This window comes from Populus alba, chromosome 1 (genome assembly GCF_005239225.2).
Source record: "Populus alba chromosome 1, ASM523922v2, whole genome shotgun sequence".
NCBI lineage: Eukaryota > Viridiplantae > Streptophyta > Magnoliopsida > Malpighiales > Salicaceae > Populus > Populus alba.
The window spans coordinates 26,797,475-26,818,470 of NC_133284.1; the positions used below are offsets into that span (position 1 = coordinate 26,797,475).

At 29.9% G+C, this 20,996-nt stretch overlaps 2 protein-coding genes and 1 long non-coding RNA gene across 3 annotated transcripts; 2 read left to right on the forward strand and 1 right to left on the reverse strand.

The window, feature by feature from the left end:
• Positions 1-1,398: 1,398 nt before the first annotated feature.
• LOC118045346 (elongation factor 1-beta 1) lies at positions 1,399-3,910 on the forward strand. Its single transcript, XM_035053950.2, has 5 exons — positions 1,399-1,777; positions 1,879-1,966; positions 2,612-2,729; positions 3,351-3,464; positions 3,556-3,910. The coding sequence occupies exons 1-5, from the start codon at positions 1,575-1,577 to the stop codon at positions 3,717-3,719; spliced, it is 687 nt and encodes a 228-aa protein (XP_034909841.1). The 5' UTR covers positions 1,399-1,574; the 3' UTR covers positions 3,720-3,910.
• A 3,309-nt stretch (positions 3,911-7,219) lies between these two features.
• LOC118045347 (uncharacterized) lies at positions 7,220-8,806 on the forward strand. The gene is made up of 3 exons (XR_004686966.2): positions 7,220-8,141; positions 8,225-8,462; positions 8,585-8,806. It is a non-coding gene; the product is annotated as an uncharacterized lncRNA (long non-coding RNA).
• A 4,106-nt stretch (positions 8,807-12,912) lies between these two features.
• LOC118045348 (uncharacterized) lies at positions 12,913-14,612 on the reverse strand. Its single transcript, XM_035053951.1, has 2 exons — positions 13,124-14,612; positions 12,913-12,983 (listed from the first exon to the last, which is right to left on the reverse strand). Exons 1-2 carry the CDS (start codon positions 14,610-14,612, stop codon positions 12,913-12,915), a joined length of 1,560 nt encoding a protein of 519 aa, XP_034909842.1.
• Between the last annotated feature and the right edge of the window lie 6,384 nt (positions 14,613-20,996).

The following is a 20,996-nucleotide window of genomic DNA, read 5'->3' on the forward strand; positions in this document are numbered from 1 at the left end:
AAAGGTGAGAGATATCATTTACAAGATTTTAGGCGTCGTGGACAACCTAGAAATCTGCAAGAAGTTTTTAATCGTGCACATTCATCACTACGTAATGTCATAGAATGATCTTTTAGATTATGGAAACAAAGGTGGAGGATTTTACAAAACATGTTTGCTTATCCATACAAAATGCAAGTTGAATTTGTAGTTGCATCAATGGCACTACATAATTACATTAGAAGAAGATCGCATGATGATGTTGCATTTGCGGAATTTGATCGCAATTCCAGTTATGTACCTGATGATATTTTACTAGATGTTGTGGCACACTCTGAAAGCAATGGAAACAGTAGGCAAAATAGGATGAATTTCGTACGTGATGGGATTGTAGATAATTTAATGGAACAATAAAGCATAATTTATATAACGTCTTGTTTGATTAATGATGTAATAGTAGTACTTAACTCTACAATATTTCAATTGCAAAACAAGAATATTAATATATGTCTTTTATAATTATTTTATTACCTCAATTTGAAAAGCTTGCTTGTATAGGATCATGTTAGCAGTGATGGTTCATAGTGCTTTTTATTAACGAAACAATAATATAATATTTTTTTCACGTTGTAAAAATTATTGTTGCGACCCGCACACGAAAATGATTTGAAAACCTAGAAAAATCAAATTAAAAAATTTTATTCTGCAAAAACATTTCAACATTTTATAGGAACGCAGTTTGCACCGCATAAACGATTACCAAACAGTTTAAACTGTTTTTTGTTCAATCTTAATTTCAATCACAGTTTTAAACAAACATATATTTTTTCAAACCAACCTCAACTAAAAGTATTTTTTTTAGACAATATTTTTCAAATCACAACCACAACAGCAACCTTAATACCAAACACACTCTTAAAAGAATCCTTCTCAACATTAATCTTCATAAATACAATCTTAATATATTAATTACATTATTTTTTATTTTGATAAACAAAGTATTGAGTTTTTAATATTTTTCACAATATAATTATAATCATTATAGTTGTAAAACTTGATTTGAAATTGAAATTAAGGTTGACCTTCAATTGTTTTTAAAAAAGATTAAAATAATATTGTTTTGACTAAAAAAATATATCAACACATAAAAAAGTAAATTGTAATCGAATCAAATTGAGATTTATTAAATCACAATTCCATTAAGTTTTAAATTTTTTTAATCAAGAATGGTTTAAACACCGGATCAACCCATTACCTACTAGATCTAGTTTTATAAATAACCAACAGTAAGATGGACAACATGATAACTTTGTAAACACGCATTGTTGATTTTTTGAAAAAGAGGAAATGGGCCAAAGCAACATAATAAGTCCACCACACAAAGCCAACCCATCTGAACAAAAGAATATCCATCAATCAATCATTCCAAATCCCATAATTTCTAATCTAGGGTTTCTCTTACTGTTATAAACCATCACTACCACTCCACACAATTCTCCTCTTTCAATCACACTGTTTATCGCTCTCTTTGGCATCCCATCTTCCAAGTAATTGAAAAGGAGAGATCCATATCCTTCTCATCATCATCTTCAATAATGGCAGTCACTTTCTCAGATATCCACACAGAATCCGGCCTCAAATCCCTGGACGAGTATCTCGCCGGAAAATCTTATATCTCCGGAGATCAGATTTCCAAAGATGACATCAAAGTTTACGGTGCTGTTTTGGAGAATCCTGGTGACGCTTTCACTAATGCTAGCAAGTGGTATGACTCTGTTTCTTCACAGCTTGCTTCAAGGTAACAATTTTTCACTTTTCAAAGTTCAATTTCGCATCTTGGGGTGATTTTGTTTTGGTTTGGTTGTTGATTAATTATGAGTTTTGTGTTTTGATTTATAGCTTCCCAGGAAAAGCCACCGGTGTAAGAGTTGGTGCCGGTGCCGGTGCCGGTGCCGCTGCTCCCGTTGAAGCTGCCCCTGCCAAGGAGGTTCCTTTCTTTCTTTTCATAATTTTTTTTAATAACTGAATGTTGATTTCTGGTTTTTGTTTTCAATTGGGTATCTCAAATTTTGGATCTCTCGCTATGCGTATGTAGCTTATACACTGTGTGATTTGATTAGCTTTGCTGCATATAAAACCATTGCCAACTGGGAGTAAAATAATGTAATCGATTTAGAAGGCCATGAGCTTATTACCCAGTAACACACAGATAGGGCAGCTTTAACTTGCAAATTTAACGTTGCAAGTTGAAGACTTCTGCACTGGAACCAGCGAGAGTATAGCTGCTGCTGTCGTATGAGTTTAAATTTAAAGCTTGACTTGTGTTTCTCGCTGGTGTGCTAGAGGTAGGATGCGATGATAGTTCGTTATTGTTTAATTCAGACAATAATTTTTTGTACTGTTTTATTACATGCCAGGGATGACTATTTCGTGGTCAAAGTGATAGGTCTAAGAATAATTTGCTGGCGATTCACAAATCACGCTGAATTTGCTATTCGGTACAGTGCCTTAGTTTCGAATTAGGAATGTCCAGGGCTTTGGTTGCATTGGTGCAAGTCATATGGCAAAAATATTAGGGGCACTTCTTGACTTGCTTGCATTGAACTCAGAAGTTTTCCCTGTTCTGTTTCAGGCTGCTGGTGATGACGACGACGATGACTTGGATCTTTTTGGTGATGAGACTGAAGAGGACAAGAAGGCAGCAGAGGAGAGGGAGAAAGCTAAAAAGGGATCCTCCAAGAAGAAAGAGAGTAAGTGTCCTTGGTCCCTTTTCTACTTCACTCCAAACCTCGTTCATGCTCTTGTATAACACAGTTGAAAACTTATGTGGGTAAATAACACAGTTGCAGGTGCCAGGTGCCAACTGCCAACTGACTCTAAAGTTTCACGATTGCAGTTGTCATCGGTGACTTCTTTGGCAGAGGCAATTTTATTAAAATCTCTAATAAAGATAATATTTTTTTAGGGTTAACATAGATTTGGATAAAACGGAAAAAGATAAATAAATAAATATTATCTTTATCACAATTATTTATTTATTTTTAAAATATTATCTTTGAAAAGTAAATAAATATTATTTTTTACCGTAGTTGTGATAAAAATGATATTTAATTATTTTTTTAAATTCAAAATTTAAAATGGCTATTAATTTTTTTTAACAAAGTTGCCTCTACCACATCTTTTAAAAGAGTAGATGACACCTGCAACTTAGCAGGTGCAGATGAGATATGCTACACTTTCCAAACTATGCTAAATAAGTTTTCAACGTATTATTTTCCCTTTTTTTTTTCCTTAATGTGCTACTTTGAAAAACAAACTCCTTTTATGACTTCATTTTATATTCTGTTCTGTTGACTTTTCCCCACCTTTAGGTGGAAAATCTTCTGTTCTCTTGGATGTGAAGCCATGGGATGATGAGACAGACATGGCGGCGTTGGAGAAGGCGGTTAGGAGTATTGAAATGCCCGGTCTCTTTTGGGGAGCATGTATGATTTGGCTTGACTGAGTTTTATTTATTTATTGCTCTCACTTGACTTGATTGTGTGATACTAACCCTTGTGTGTTGGTTTTGTTAAGCAAAATTGGCTCCAGTTGGCTATGGAATCAAGAAGCTCCAGATCATGCTTACCATCATCGATGACCTTGTATCAGTGGATTCCCTCATTGAGGAGCGTCTCACAGTCGAGCCTTGCAGCGAATATATTCAGAGCTGTGATATTGTTGCCTTCAACAAAATCTAAGACAGCTTACATTCTACTGGTTGTAGTGTAGCCATCTTTGGCATTAAGTTTTGCTGGTCAGTCATTTCCTTTTTGTTTAATATCGTGTCCTGGTAATCTTGTGCCTCTGTTCTCTAGATCAGTGAGATATGAGATGACGATCACTTAAAAAATTAAATTCCTCTTCTGCTGTGTTTGGCTGAATGCCTCCATATGAACTGTTTTTGCTTGTCTTATTATATTATATTTATTCAATTGGAGACTAGACTAGACTAGACTGTCATTTTTTTTATTTGTTTTATGTAGAATTTTTACAATTTTTTTAAAATAACTTGGGTTATCTCGGGTTTTTTTTATTTGTTGTTTTTTATTGAATTTTCCTTGGCTAGCTTTTATTTTTTTTTTTATTTCATCATTCAACAATTTAGAATTAACTTTTTTAAATAATTTATAAAATTAAAATTTCCTTTTAATTTCATCCCTTTATTTTTTAACTTTCAAGTTTGGTCCCTATTTTTTCAATTACTATTTTTTTTATTTAAAATAGTTTTTTAAATTGATATTATTTACGATATCATCCTTTTTAATTTTTTTTTTCCATTCAAATTTGATCTCCATATATATATATATATATATATATATATATATATATATTTTTACTTTGATATTTTTTTTATTTTTTCTATTTAATTCTTCAATATTAAATTAGTTGAGTTCAGAGTTTCTGTATTGAGCTTGTTCTAGGATTTTAAGGGTGCAAGTTTTAGAGGTTAATTCAAGTTTTCGAAGTGGTTTTCGTTGAATTTTTCATTGATTTATAAAATAACCCGAGTTATCTCGAGTCTTTTTATTTGTTATTTTTTATTGAATTTTTTAGGTTAATTTTCAACTAGTGTAATGACCATTATTATTATTATTATTATTATGATAAAAATCGTAAACTTGAATAGAAGAATAAAATTAAAAACCATAAAAGCTTTGATATAAAAACTTTGATAAAAAGACAAAGGAAACAAATAAAAAATCAAAAGATGACTGACCAAACTGAAATAAATATTATTACTATTAAAAGTAATTATAAATTTAATTTGAATGATAAAATAAAAAACTATAAAATCTTTGATGAAAGACCTAAGGAAAAAAATGAGGATAAAATTATAAGAAACAAATAAAATCTATAAGCCATCTAAAAAAGTTGGGATCAATTTTGAGAGATGAAAAACTTAAGGAAGATAAAATTTAAAATTCTTTTCAATTTAAAGTGATTTTTCCAAATAAACAGGGATTGAATTTGAAAAAATAAAAAATAAAAAATAAGTTCAAGGGTTGCTATGTTTTTTTCCATGGGTAGTGCCAAAACTGAGGCATATGAGAGAGTAATGAAGGGAAAAAAAAAATAATCAAACAGACACCAAACCAGACATCATTATCATACATGTGCTGCCTAAGAAGGAAGAGAACACTGAGACGAATCCAATGACATGGTAAGACAATTTTTTACACCACCACAGTCATCCACATGCTTTGTTCGAAGGCAACGGAGTGGCTGATGTGTGTTGTATACATGTCAGCAGCTTTTTATTTTTTTGTGTCAAAAGACATCACCCCTTGGACTAAACATCTATTGCTAAAAAACCATCATGAAATGACGAATTGACCCTTACAAAGATGCTTTGAGAATTTTCCTTTTAAGAGTGATAGAGTCATTGCATTGTTCTAAAAAAGCTAAAAACCAAAAATACCCGTAGTCATAGTTAAGTTAAAAGTTGCTTTTAAAGGTACTAAAGTAAATCCACTTTATAAAAAGTTTATGAAAAGACAAAGATGCCCCTCTACAATTGAAGAATGATAAAATGAACTTTATGAAAATACTAATCTACACCTATAGGCCAATTATAATGGTTTTTTTTTTCTCTTCAGTGCAAGAATGTAATTCCACTATTGTAATCCACAACAAATAATGCCTAATGTACAATGTTGATGTTAAGGAGTTAAATAATGTTTTGAGAACTAACAGACATACAAAAGTTGATGAAGATGATAACAATATCAAAATCAATGTAAAAGATTGCGATGAAGAAGAATATAATGAAATTGATGAAAAAGTAGATAATTTTGATTAGTTTGTAAAACATGAATATGTAATAAAATTAAATTTATTGTAATATTTCTAGATGTTCCTTCACAATGACATGAATTTATTATTACATGACAAGGAATGTAATATTTTGTATGATATTATTATTATACACAGAATTGATGTTATTGTGATGTAATTTTAATGTATTTGCAGGATGGATAAATAAAAAATATATATATATATTTGGACACAAAAAATATTTTATATTGATTAAATTCTTGATGGATTATATATGTAGAAAAATTCTAGAGAGTTAGAATAAAATTACATGTATTGCCATTAAGACTTACAGATGGAACCATCAATGGATTAAGTTTGTCGGTATATTATAGAGAGTTGAGAAAAAAATAACACTCCAATTCCACTAGAACATACAAACGGTATCATCGACGAATTAAGTTCATCGGTATATTCTAGAAAGTCGAGAAAAATTACACTCTCATACCACTAGCTATTACTGATGTAATCATCGATGGACTAAAATTCCATTAGTGATATTTGGGAGGGGTTTATATAAAATTTCAGGTTTAATTTTTTTAATTGTCCGTTAGAAATTCTATCGGTAAAAAAAAACACAATTAAAAAACCAAAATCCTTAACTTCATAACAAAAGTTCATCTTCTTCCTCTCTTGTTCTCTTCCTTAATGTAATTTCTTCTTCTCTCTCTATATTTTCTTCATTTCTTCTCTCTTTCTCAAGTTCTTCTCTTATTTTTCACTCTCATTTTCATCCTCTCTCACTCTATGCCAAGTAAAATCTTTAACTCTTACTTCTTCTTACTTTTTTTATTTATTGTTAAGGTGGTTATTAATAGATTTTTCCCTTTCAATCTAAGCCAGTAAGCTCTTCATCTAGGTAAATCCCATTCTTCTTCCTTTAATTTGTTGAAACCAAAACTGTATTATTTTGATAGAAGTTGTTTTTGGGTTTTGTTTCTTGTTTGAAATGGTACCAATGGGTTTTGGGTTTTGATTCTTAATACCATGTAAATGTGTTTTATTAACAAGTGTTTTGTTGGTTGTTGTGTGTTGGGTTTTGATGTTTTTGCTTCAATGATTACTGGGTTTAGGGTTTTGAGACTTAATTGTTTTGATTTCTTATTTGGATATTCTGGTTTTATGAGATTAATAAATTTTATGTGCTTATTAAATATTTTTCATAGTTTCAAATTTGTGTGGTGTGTTTCTTGAGAAAATGTAATACTAAATTGAATTTGTGTGGTGTGTTTATTGAAAAAATGTTAAACATTAATCAAAATAGGCTTTCTATTAAGTCTAATTTATTTTTAAAAACTAATTTAGATGTTATGTCATTTGTTAATGAATACAATTAAGATGATGCATTTAGTGAGTATATGTGTTTTAATATCTACTAAGTGATTTGAGTATTTAGGTTTGTGCATATAAGAGCAAAGGATTTGTTTGAATTTTGAAGAGATATACTCTAAAAATAAATCTCTTTACCGATTTAAATTAATTTTACATTGAAGTAATAGAGTTTTTCACTCCTTATATTTTTTATGGTTTATTTATTTATTTAGAAATTGATAGGAGCATGGAGAAGTCCTAAATAAAACCAATTAGTTTGTGGAAACATATTATTGATGTGTATTTGTAGGTAAACAAAATTTGGATAGTCTCCTCTATAGAAAAGGTGATGCCGATTTATTTACTTTTTAAATAGGATTGTCATTAGCATGTCGTACAAATATGATCACTGCTAGTTCTTTAAGCAACATTTTTTATGACCATAAGTCGTTATGTACTGAATATGAACATTCACCTTAGGCACAAACAACCTTTATCAATATAGGTTTGTCGAGTATGATGCTGCATCGCTGATTGGGGGGTCCGTTTAGAGAGGGAACCATTTACTGGGAAGTACATTACCCAATCGAAGCCCAACCATTCAATGTAATTTTGTTTTCCTTTCAAACACTATTAAAAAATAAAGAACATTTAATAATTTTTGAAAAATTAATTTCAATTAACGAATGCAATTTAAGGTTTATAAATGTTGAGGCTGCCCGCATAATAACATCAATGATTAAATCATCGATGAAAGTGCAATTATTTCAATAGAGTCAGGTTTTTAAAAATCCTGAATGGAAACCCATGATTGATACATGGTCCATAAAGTTCAAGGTTAATATATACTTCATTTTTTTTATCATGTTAATTCGGTTAGTTTATTAATTTTAATGAATTAATTCTTTTATAAATTTATTGTGCAAGGAAAATTGTTACTAGGATAAGGCACAACGTTGTTGTCAGGAGGGTTAAGAGAATCACAATACAACGAGGTAAGATTGAATACTCAATATTGTATTTTTTATTTAAATTTTATTTTTCATTTATTAACCAATAATTCATTTCTACCATACAGGTTACATGATTTTGGGTATAAGGTGAAAAAAAAAACTAAAAAATATGCTAAAGAAAGAGATCTTCCATGTTGGAGAGACGCGATAGTTTGAAGGGATTTTAGACATTCACACGCCTTAAAGGCTATATGGACATAATACATTCAACAAGCAATATTTAAGCGTTTTTTGTGGCGGTTGCAGTTCGATACGGAAAACCAAAATAGAGAGATTTACGATACCATTACAACACACACTAGCGTATGCATTCTGTTTGTTTCACATGTGAAGCGGATGATAATATTCTTATTTATTACATCTATTTTTTTAAAAAATTTATTTTATTATTAATATGTTTAACTAACAATAGTTTTCTCTTGCAGGTTATGGTTTTTGGATGCAAACCAAGACCAATGAAACTTTTTGTAGAAACTCACATGCAAAATGATGACCGTTAGAAAGAGGTGTAGCAGCTAGTGGACAATCAAGCTCAAAAGTTCATGGTATGCTGGATTTCAACAATTTCTTTTCTTAAGTTATTATTTTTTTTAATTTGCTAACTTTTTTTTTTCAAGAAACATATAACACCCGATTGCAGGAGAGATATATAAATGATCTTTCAACCCATCCAGAACTCGATCTGGATTTGTGGTTGGAGGCAAGATTGTCTAGTAGACCTGATAAAAATCAGGTTTATGATATCTCAAACACTATGATAGAGGAGTTGTGGACGACCTGAAGTGTTTCAACCGTTGGATACTCGCAATCAGTTTTGAGCACTAAATCTTCAGAGTTTTAGGCAATTTTAAACCAACAGTTGAAACTCAAATGACCCGTCTTGCGACTGAGACAACAAGAATTAGTTATGAGAAGACCAAACTCTAATGGTTGTAAATGGAGTTCATATATGGACGGTACATATGCTCCCTCTCATTGCCTTCATGTCTTAGCGAAGACTCGTTTCCTCCTCTTCTTTCAACCCCTCAATTCTAGATGAATTATATTTAAACTGATAAATTTTAAATTTGTAATAAATATATGTTTTTTTTAATTCTTTTCTACTATGTTTATTATATATTTTTTAAAAAATATTTAAACAATGTACTAACAAGCTCACTAATAAAATAAGTTTGTCGGTATATTACAGAGATTTGAAAAAGAATTACTAGAAATGCCACTAATAATATTTAATCATCAACGAAATTCATCTGTCGATAATGTAGACATAAATCACTGATGGAATTACAAACATACTTTTTGTCAGTTATATTCACTAATGTAAATCCTGACATAATGATGCATACAATTTTTTTTTTGTTTGGTATGTGTTTTTTGTTTGTAAATCCATCGGTGATTATATTACTGATGGAATAACTGACAAAACATAAATCATCGACAATAAGTTTTCTGAAAAACGGTAACCATTCATGATCTAGATGATAAAACTTATGCCAACAAAATCAATGTCTAACTACCGATGGAATATTTTGTTTGTAAATTGCAAAATTCTGGTAGTGAGCAACTCTTTATGATCGAGATGACCCTACAAAAGACAAAAAAGATCTTGAGCAAAATTCTTAACCATAAAAAAATTTAAAAGAAAACAAATAGTAATCAAAACAATGAGGACCAAATCTTGATAAAAAAACTAATGAAAAAAAATAATGAGAGACTTAATTGAAAAATAAAATAAAATAAAATAAATGGATAAGAAAGAGCAATTAAAAGTATGAGGACCAAAATTGGATTAAAAAACAAATGAAATAAAATGTTCAGGGACTAATTGAAAAAGAAAAACAAATTAAGAAAAAAAATTTTTTAAAAAAAACAATAAAAAAATAAGGGCTTAATCTTAAAAAATAAGAAGAAATGAAATAAAATGTTGAGGGTTAAAATTAAAAAAAAAATAACAAACCAAGAAAAGGAAAAAAAAATGAAAATAAGTACCATATTTGATATAAAAAGTAAAATAAAATCAAATGGAAAGAGATTAAATAATAATAATAATAATAAAAACAATCTATAGAAGAATCCAAAATGAAGAAAGACTAATAAAAAAATTATAATTGAAAAACAAATAAATAGGAGGACAACCTTGATTTTTAATTGATTTGACACAAATTTTAAAGAGTAGAAAGAGAAAATACAGGGAGAAAAAAAAACTCAACCGCTATCAAACCACCATGACTTGAGTAATACGCGTTGTTTTGTAAGCTTTGCCTCCACTGAACACTGTTAAAGACATGATAGTTGGAAATTTTAGTCATCGCATGACATGCCAGCAACATTTTTTTTATTAATATTAATATTAATATTTTTATTTTATTTATAAAAATATTAATTTTCCTCTTATTCAAATAGAGTATAACAAAAAAAAAAAACATAAGAAAAATTCTAAAATATCATTTGACTCATCCTTTAATTTTCTTGACTTTAAGTAAAATGAAGTAATTATACAATTTGTAAAAAAAAAATTATACAAAAGCTCTCTTAGCCTTTTTTTTATTATTATTTTAAGGACATCCATGTAATTCTACTAATATAAATTATTAAATTGTCCCAATGAATTTGTAAATGACTTTAAAACCCACAAGAAATACCATTCTAGCCCCGCAACCATGCAAAAACTTTGTACAGAAAAGAGCAAAATATATAATAATGACATCATGCAAATCCAAAATGAATTACATCTCACGGTCTACAGTGAAATACAGATTTTTATAATATAATCATGTCATGAGCTACTGTTATTTAATTGGAGTGGGGATTTTGGGCTTAGCTTAATAATAAGAAAACGTATTTTGACTAAATGAATATTTTGGGTATTTTATACATAAAAATTTCTGTATATGTATTTAACATTTGGACACTTCATAACTATGTTTTTTAATTCAAATATTCAAAACTTGTTTGGAAATATAGTTACGTTGTTTTTTTAAAATGTTTTTTAGTTGAAAATACATCAAAATAATATTTTTTTTTATTTTTTAAAAAATTATTTTTAATATTAACCTATCAAAATGATTTGAAAACACCAAAATAATATTAATTTGAAGTAAAAAAAAAAATGATTAATTTTTTTCAAAAATAATTTTAAAATGTAAAAACAAACATGCCTAAAATCTTGAAAAGATGATCACTTGAATATATTCTTGTTTTCACAACCCTATCCGAATTCGATCAACATAAATATATACTCTATGATCTGATCCTACTGTGCTTATTGCAAAAATCATACATTCCGTCTCAAAAACTGATTATGAGAGAAGGATAAGCATGCCCGTTCCTTTTATAATCATCTTAAAAAGGTATTTTACTTGGAAGTCTAGCACTATATGAGCAAGCAGACATCATAATACTACCTTCAAGGCATTATGGTTACAGTTTCCATCTCTCATGAAAGTATGGTAAAGATAATACATCCACGTCTCTTGCTTGTTAAGAATGTTGTTTTATTGCACTTCTGTGATTAATGAAAAACAGTGCCCTCGTTTTCAATCTCGTATCTTACTAGATTTATGATGTTACCATCACCTAGTTTCGCAGCCATTGTTCTACTCGATGCTACTGCAAAAAATCAGGAGAAAATTTCTGCGATATGATGGAGCACCTAAGGGAATTCCCAGTCTCATGTCTTCCTCTTAAGATTGTGTGTGTGTATGTATGTATTTCTATACATGTTCTAAATACTTTTGTCATGGAGAACACCTAGCAAGATTAGGAATGTTTAATTAATATATGTTTAGTAATGCTGTGCAGATGTTTTTGTAAAGATTTATGTGTTTTTTTAATGATTTTAACGTCGTTTACATTAAAATCATTCAAAAATAACTTGACTTTTTTGCTTAAACACAATTTGAAAACACTTAGAATGCAATCCAAGTGCATACTAAATCTGCAGAAGAGGAAGAAAAGAAGGTGAATATTCAAGTTGATTCAGGTTATGATGTTACTGCTTAGTAATCCAAAAACAAGAAAAAAAATCATGCTGTTGCCAGCAGGACTTTATATTACAAAACAAAGAGAGAAAACCTGAAGACCACTTGTTTGTGAAAAGATTGTATGCTCAAGAGAATTTGGACCAAAGAAAGTTGAGCAGATTATTGAATTGAAAATGGTACAAAATGAAAGCCTTCTTTAATTTCTGTTAAATGGATCGCAAGAGGCATAAGGAATTCTTGGCCAAGGAACAACTTAGCTAGGTTTTTCTTCATCTATTCTTTTCCTTACTCTTACCGTCGAGACATTTGGGATCATCCCCTTCACCTGATCAGTTCAGAAGCTAGGAGTTTAGACTTTAGACTTGTAAATTAAGTTGTTCATACGCCAGAAAAACAAAGCAACATACATTTATCATCAGGAGAAGCAAGCAAGTTTTGAGCAATAATTTGGATAAATTAACATGAAATTAAGCATTATAAGACTCAATATGCTTCCTTCTTGCATCAGATTCATTCAAAGTTCAGCAATGGTTTACATTAGAAATAGTTATAGCCCGCCTGGAAACAATAAAGGACATTATACAAAAAAAAAAGTAGTTGAAGATAGCTTAAATTCAAGCAATATATATGAAATATACTAAAGGTAATATATTTAAACCTGAAGACGACGGAAATGCATGAGAACCTGGAGAGGAGGAAGGAAATTCAAAAACTACAAAGCAGGTTCAAATGTAGCTCAATGATCAGACCTTGTTGAAGAAAAAGGAAACCTATTCCCCATCCTCCATGATGTAGGGCATGTTCAGGTCAAAGCTTAATCTACAAGCACTGGCCCGAGTAACTGGAAGCAAGGAAATTCAAATACTACAAAGGAGGTGCAAATTTAGCTCAATGATCAGACCTAGTTGAAGACAAAAGAAATCTATTGTCCTTCCTCCATGATGTAGGGCATGTTCAGGTCAAAGCTGAATCTACAAGCACTGGCTTCTCCAGCTTGATTGGCTTCGCCAGATGATTCTGTATTACAAGTATTTTGACTTGCTTCTCCTAGTAAAGCTACATCATGTGATGGACTAGCTTTAACTGGCCCTTTCCAGTGGCATCTCTTATGACCTCCCAGTGCCTGCCCGGTGGGGAATGTCTTATGGCATATATCACATTGGAAGGAGGAAATCCCCATTGGGATTGAGCCCTCCTCTTCAATTTCTTCTGACTGTTTAACTTCCGTGGAAGAAAGAACATGGCCTTTCACATCCATGTTGGAGTTAAGATCCAACAGTTCAGCTCTATCTACTTTGGCAAGGCCTGGTGGTACATGACCTCCTGGAGCATGAAATGTTGGAAACGCTATATTGTAACTGCGGCATCCAATCTTATATGATCCAGTGCCTTTTGAAGTTTCAGAATCATTCAACTTGCACATCCAGTTCATCATCATCTTCTTCTTCTTTTTCTTCTTGGTGATCATACTGTGAGATTCATCATCCTGTTCATCTGTCTCCCTCTTCGTCTTGCCTTTCTCTTCATTAAACCAACACGAAACTCCCCCTTCACTGTCGAAAGCTACCGCCTTTTGATCAACCACTGGTTTGCCGCTGTTTTTTGGTTGAAAAGATTTATAAGTTGCTGATTCGTCATTAATCTTTAGCTTCTTGCTTTGTCGAACTTCCTCAATCTTCTGCTTCTCTAATTGGCCGCCACCATCGCGAGATAGTTCTATCAGATTACAGGCAGCCACAACTGGGTCCAGATCACACACAGCCTCAACTGGATCTAAGGTCCGCCCTCGTTTATCTCTCTTGTTCCAACTTGAGAGGGATGCGAGTAGATCAACACCATCATCTAAACCTTTTTCCATAGCTAAACCAATCTGATCAACCTCTAATCCAGCTGCAGATTCAGAAAGACTAGAGGAGCTACTGTGTTTGTCAGAAAATGAAGGCGGCTGAGTCCCCTTCCAGCCTCTATCAGGATGGAATCTCATATGGCCAAACAGAGAATTCATCGAAGGAAAAACTTTACCACACAAACAACAGGTTGGTTTTCCTCCACTAGCCACACTCACATCACCAGCTTTGATGGTATTACATCTACTGGCGTTACTCTTTGACAATTTCAATTCATGCTTCTTCGTCTTTTCAAGCTGGATCTTGGTAAGCTCTAATTTTTTAGCTTTCTTGAGATCTTTATCGTTCTTGAGATGGTGTCTCTTATGCCCTCCCCACGCTTTCCCTGATGAAAATTCTTTACCGCAATATTCACACACCCGATAACCAGGTCCATGTAGGTCAGCAGCTGAACCTTCACCATCATCCCCGCTAGGTTTACTGCTGTTAGCTATTTTTATCTTGAAACAAAATTTCGATTTCGAAGCTAAGGGATCTAATGGTTGTGACGCAACAGGTTTAGCTGCAGTAACCTTGGAAGGATAATGATCCCCTTGGAAAAACTCTCGTTCATGGTCATCCATGAGAGACTTGAAAGACAAGGAGAAAAGAAGAAAAGAAGAAGAAAAAAGAAGACTGCAGCACAAGCTAGCTAGGGTTCTAGGAAAAGGTGCTAAAGAAAAATCGGTATTGTGATAGATAAGTAGGGAAAGATAAGAGAGATTTTGCCGTATAAGATGCTACATTCAGGGAAAGAAGAAAGAAAGAAGGCCTTGGATTGGATAGAAGAAACCATTTTGCGAAGATATCTCACAAATTTTAGGTGGCATTAATTCAGAATTTATTAGATTCACATAAATATTCATTGCCTTCGATTCTTCAATGAGAAATCCTTTTGGTAACCTCTCACTACTACAACTCTTCGCTTCAGTTTCCATTTACTACACTTTTTTTATTGATATGCATGCATATAATATAGCATAGTTGTAAAACTTGAGTCGGTATCATAGATTAATTAGAACTCGGTTAATCTAGAACTTGAATTAATCTAAATTATTTTTTTTAAAAAAAAACTTCATTGATCGATATTAACTAATTAAATCTCGACTCATTGATATTTTTTTTAATCAAAATAATATTATTTTAATTTTTTTAAAAAAAAATATTTTGAGATCAATCATTTCAATTTGTGATTCAAACCTCACATGGGTTGAGTGAGAATTATGACATATAGAGTAAAAAATTATAAAATAAATTACAAACAATAAATTGAAGTAAAATAATTATATATAAACTATTCTAGGATTTTCTTTTTATGAAATATTCAGAGAGTGATAAATTTTGCTAAACCACCATCCCTATCCATCCAGGATGTGATGTTAAGTATCCGAAAATAAAATTAAAATGGGCCATAATTTTTTTGGTTTGGGAACTTAACAACTCATAACTTTTCTAATTTTTTTAATCATAATTTATGAATCTCCATACTTTGTTTAGAAGAATTTCCTATTTTAATTTAAAGTAACCTTAATTTGTGTTTATACCGAATAGGAAAATAGAAAAACGAAAGAAAACCTATTTAAAAGAAACCCTTATTTTTTTTTCATATTAATAATTAAAGAAATAACATTTTTTTTCCTATTTTTCTAGGTTTCCGGGTTAATAGAATCAAAATCTCTATCTATTCTTTATTTCTTAAATTTTGATATTTTATGCAAATTTCCAATTATAAAGTCATAAGCATTTATTTCCTAAAAAGCAATTTTCTTTTTGGATTTTCATTTCCTTTTAAACCTAACTCTTATTTCATGAGTTACAAAAATGCTTTGGACTTTTTCATTGATGAAAAATATTATTTCCCATCTTTTATCTTTAATTTTCAACCCATTTATTCCAGTTTTCAGTATTTTTCAATGTAAAATCAGAAAACATATTTCATTAATTGAAGTTTTTTTTTCTTAAAAAAAAGTCTAAATCGAAACCTAAAAGGTGTTCAAATATCTTGTTTTTCTCATCTAGAAAATTAAAAAAAAAAAAAAAAAAAAACTAAACTACCACACACCCAAGACAACAAAGAGAGAAAGAGAAAGATACAGCTTTTATTTTCATTAAAGTACATGGTGTTTGGATCAATTAGACAAAATTTGGTGTTTGAATAAATGTTGATGAAGGCTGTTTTTGAGAGAAAAAAAAAATCATTAAAAAATGCAATACCAAGGACAACTTTAAACTTGTTCTACGAAAATATAGTCATAGCATGAAAAAAAAAACAAAAAAGGACAAAGAAAGAAAGAAAGAAATAAAGAAGAAGGCATGTCAATTTCTTGTTATTACTATTTAAAAGTATAAATACAATTATTTTTTAAAATGTTTTTTACTCAGAAATTTATTAAAATAATATTTTTTTTATTTTTAAAAAATTATTTTTAATATCAACGCATAAAAATAATTTAAAAACATTCAAAATTTATTAATTTAAAATAAAAAAATAAAAAAAAAATTTATTTTTTTTCAAAAATTTTTTTTAAAATATAAAAACAAATAATTCACAAGATACCCCGGTAACCACTCGGTCAGTAACAGAGGTTGGTATTTTACAATTTATCTTCTTCTATTATTTAGAGGTTGGTATTAGTCAAAATGTAATGTGGTCAAATTTGGTGCCAAAAACTCATTCTTGTGCAGTCACAGAAACATCTGTTTGCAATCCAACATCAGTGACAAATACAGCGAATTCGACGAACAAGAACAGATCTCGCTGTGTTTAGTTATTGTCTCCTAATATATAAAATAGATATATAAGGGAAATTAAGAAACGTGTTTTGTTAAAGAAATAAGTAACAAATATAAATTAAATTTATAATTATTTCAGAATAAATTTCTATATTTTTAAACCAAAACCCCCGTGAATCTTGTATTTTTTATATTAATTCTAGATATACAATGAACTATTAATTAAAATATATAACAACAAAAAAGGAAATGCGTCCTGTCAATGTTGTGACCGATTTGCAACTCAACGCATTCCGGTCGCAAAAGACGACTGGCAACCAAAATTGGTGACCGCACCTTCATCTCCCTCCCTCCCTCCCTCTCTCATCCTCATGCACATACCCACAAAAACTAGTCCTTCCGGTGGAGCTTCCATTGCTGCCTCCTCTCGCTGTCTAGCTTCACCTCGCGTCAAATCCCATTTCTCCACAGCCTCCATCTACTTTTCTAGCATCGACAGCCATCTCCAGGCAGCTATTCGTATTATTTCACAACCAACAACCAAGCCTCCCCTTCTTTGCTACAAAATTAAATTTCTCTCTTTCTCCACTAATTGTTGTTTGAATTTTGTTTGTTATTGATGTTTATATTTGAAATTGAATTGATGGAGAATTTGGATAATTATGCTTTTTTTTTCCTATCTATATATTCATATATTCAATTTTTTATATTATAGGTTTTTTTTTTTGTTTATGAGAAATTATAAGTTTTATTAGATTATTAGCTCGTATTACACTTCGGGTTAGATTATTTTTTTAACGTAAAAAAAAATCGATCTAGGCATTGCTAACATCTTTTATAGTAAGAAGAAAATTTAAACCATATAAAAATTGATTCGATGTGATTTGATCATCTTGATGGATCTAAAGATAACCTAGATGACTAATAAAAATATAGCTTGAATTAAAATAAATATTTAAGATGAGATTTTTTTAATAAACATTGAGACGCCAACATATTGGATCGATTTGAGTCAACTTGAGTCAACCCATCGATCCATATATATACCAAGTCATGAGATCATGATAACTCCATAGAAAGAAAATCAAAACAAATTACGAAACTCAATTTACAATAACCCCAATGTTGAAGGATGAAACTGAAGAAAAATCAATTTAAAAAATGACCCAAAAATATAAACAAAGTCAACTTGGGTTAACTTGTCAAATTTGTGATTAATATCATAAGACCAAGATAACCCAATAAAAAATAAATTAAAATAAATTATGAAGCTTGATTATTAATCAACTCAGTATTGAAATATAAAATTGAAAAAAAATCAATTAAAAAAAAAATGACTCGAGTTAACTAGGGTTAACTCGCGAAATTTATGACTCAAGTCATAAAAAAGAAGATAACCTCAAAGAAAGTAAACCACAACAAATCATGAAACTTAATCCCCAATCAACTCAATGTTGAAGGATGAAATTGAAAAAAAATAAGTCAATTAGAAAAAGAAAAAAAACTTGAGTCAACCAAGTTAACCTGTTGAACCCATTGCTTGGGTCATGAGTATGAGATAATATCATAAAAAGTAAATCGAAAAAAATTATGAAGCTTGATGCCAATAAATCTAATGTTGAATGATGAAATTGAAATTAAAGAAAAAAAAAACCATAGATTAGAAGAGAAAAAAATAACAAAGAAAGAAAGAAAATACTATTATAGTAAATAGTATTATGTGAGGAGAGGTAAAATAAAAAGTAAAAACCCCTTCTCCTTTAATTTTTTATTTTTTGTTAATGTTACTTAATTGTTTATGAGAGTGTTAAAACATTTGAGTTGAAAATTAAGAATTTGGAATGAAGTTAGGTGTTTAATTTCTTAATTAGGACTTTAAGTATAATAATTAATTGGAGAGAAAATTTTATAATGGTGATTGTTGATTTTTTTGGTAATTTTGCTTGAGAGTTACAAATAATAATTAGGTGTTAGGTGCATATAGATTCCAAGTTTTTCTATTCCATGATGATGTAATCATTGTAGTATTGGAGAGTAGGTATGAATCTAAACCACGTGAAAGGAAAAAACATTGTAGATATGCTTTAAATTTCTATGGATTTTAATAGTAAAATTATATCGAATGAAAAATCAGATGAACAGTCTTGAAGGGTAAAATAATTATTTCATGAAGTTAATTTGTTATTTTTTTTTAGTTGTTTTTGAGAAACATTATCTTTCTATTTTTTAATAACAATAAAATTATTCAGAACCTTTAATCTAGAGCTTTTATAGAAATTTCATTTCCTAAATTAACAGTGTAATGACTTTTCCCTTACCATCTAAATTTTTTAACCTTGACTGTAAGGACTTAGAAGTAATTTCATGATGGTTTTTTTTTTATTATTATTATTATTTAGTCTTAGGGACATTTTAGTAATTTTTACAAAAAAAAAAAGTTGTTGGCACACGTGATACACTTCGTCATCTTTAGGCAGCGTGTGCAATTGATTTCGGTGGTCGTAGTTGTACTTTCACCGTATCATTTGATTTGTCTCAGCATTCTCTTCCTTCCTAAATAATGTGTGTATGGTGGTTTGTTCTGATATGGCACAAATTTTCTTTTCCCCCCCTTTTTTTCTCTCATTCACCTTAATATGCGCACTATCTCTTGAAGAAATCACATCAACCCTTCAATTTCTTTCCCTTTCATATTTAGTCTGTTTTCTCTTAATTGTAAATTTTAAATTTGAAAAGATTATTTCAATTTGAAAATTATTTTTAATTTTGTGCTTCTTTAACTTTTTTCATCTCTTAAATTTGATCCTCATTCTTTTAATTGCTATTTTTTAGGTGATTTATAAAATTGATTTCTTTTTGTGATTTCATCCTCCAAAATGTTTTTTCTATCAAGCTTGATCCTCATTTTTTTAATTGCTAGTTTTCAACATTGACAAGTTTTTTTGATTAATTTTATCCTTCAACATGAAATTGGTTGGGAATTGACCTTGATTAAGCCCATGTATGAGATTTCATGGGTTTTGATTATTATTATTTTTTTCAATTTTATCCCTTAACATTAAATTGGTTGGGAATTGTCTTTCTCGATTAAGCCGGAGTATGAGATTTCACTACCACAATCTTTAGATTTACCAATGGAATTTTCCGTAGGTATTTGTACTATCATTCTATTGATAATTAATTTACCAATGAAATTACCGACGAAAATGCTCTGTCGGTGAATCTTTCATCGGTGATTTTTTGTCCATCAATAAGTCCATTGCTAATAAAAAACTATTATTACCGATGGATTTACTGACGAAAAAGGCAAGCAAAAAAAAAATTAACTGCTTCATTCCATCGGTATTTCCTTCGTATGTAATTATTTAAAAATATTTTTTAAAAAAAATCCATTTTACAATACTATAAAATAATTAAATGAATATAAATCAACACCCTATAATACTCAAAACGCTTGAAAAAAAAGAACAAGAAAATCATATGAAAAAAGAAATCCTACAACAATATTCATACAATTATTATGAACAAAAAAAATTAAAAAATTAAAAAACAAATATAGTGAAAAAAAAAAAACACAAAAAAAGAAGAAGAAAAATCTTACCTTAATGTGGTTGCAAGTGAAGATAAGAAAAGAAAAAAAATAAAAATTCATAAAGGTATATTAATTAAAAAAAAAAACTAAGAAGAAAAAAGAAGAAAGGAGATGAGTACATACCTAAGCATGGAGGAGAAGAGAAGGAGCTGAGGTGAGGAGAGAAGAGAAGAGAAAGAAATGGATATTGATGATTTTTACATATAGGAAAGAAGAAGAAGAAGAAAGGAGCCTCATCTGTTGTGAAATTAAGGATTCCAGGCTTTTGTATTTTATCGATATATAATTAAATATTAATATTTTTAATCATTCCGTCGGTGATTCCGCCTGTAATATTTAATTTAAATTTTCAATTCAATAAAAAAATTTTAGAAACCGTCAAATATCACCGACAACTTTTCAATCCATCAGTGATTCCGTTTGTAATATTTAATTTTATCAAATTTTTTTCAAAAAACCGCCAAATAACACCGATAACTTTTCAATCCGTGGGTGATTTTGTCTATAAAGAACATTAATTAACAATATAATTGAGAAGTGAACAATTTCAAAGTTCTCTGGAAAATACTAATGGAATTTTTCGTTGGTGATTCCCTTTATAATTGACATGATGAATAGTGTTCATAGTTTACCAATAAATTTA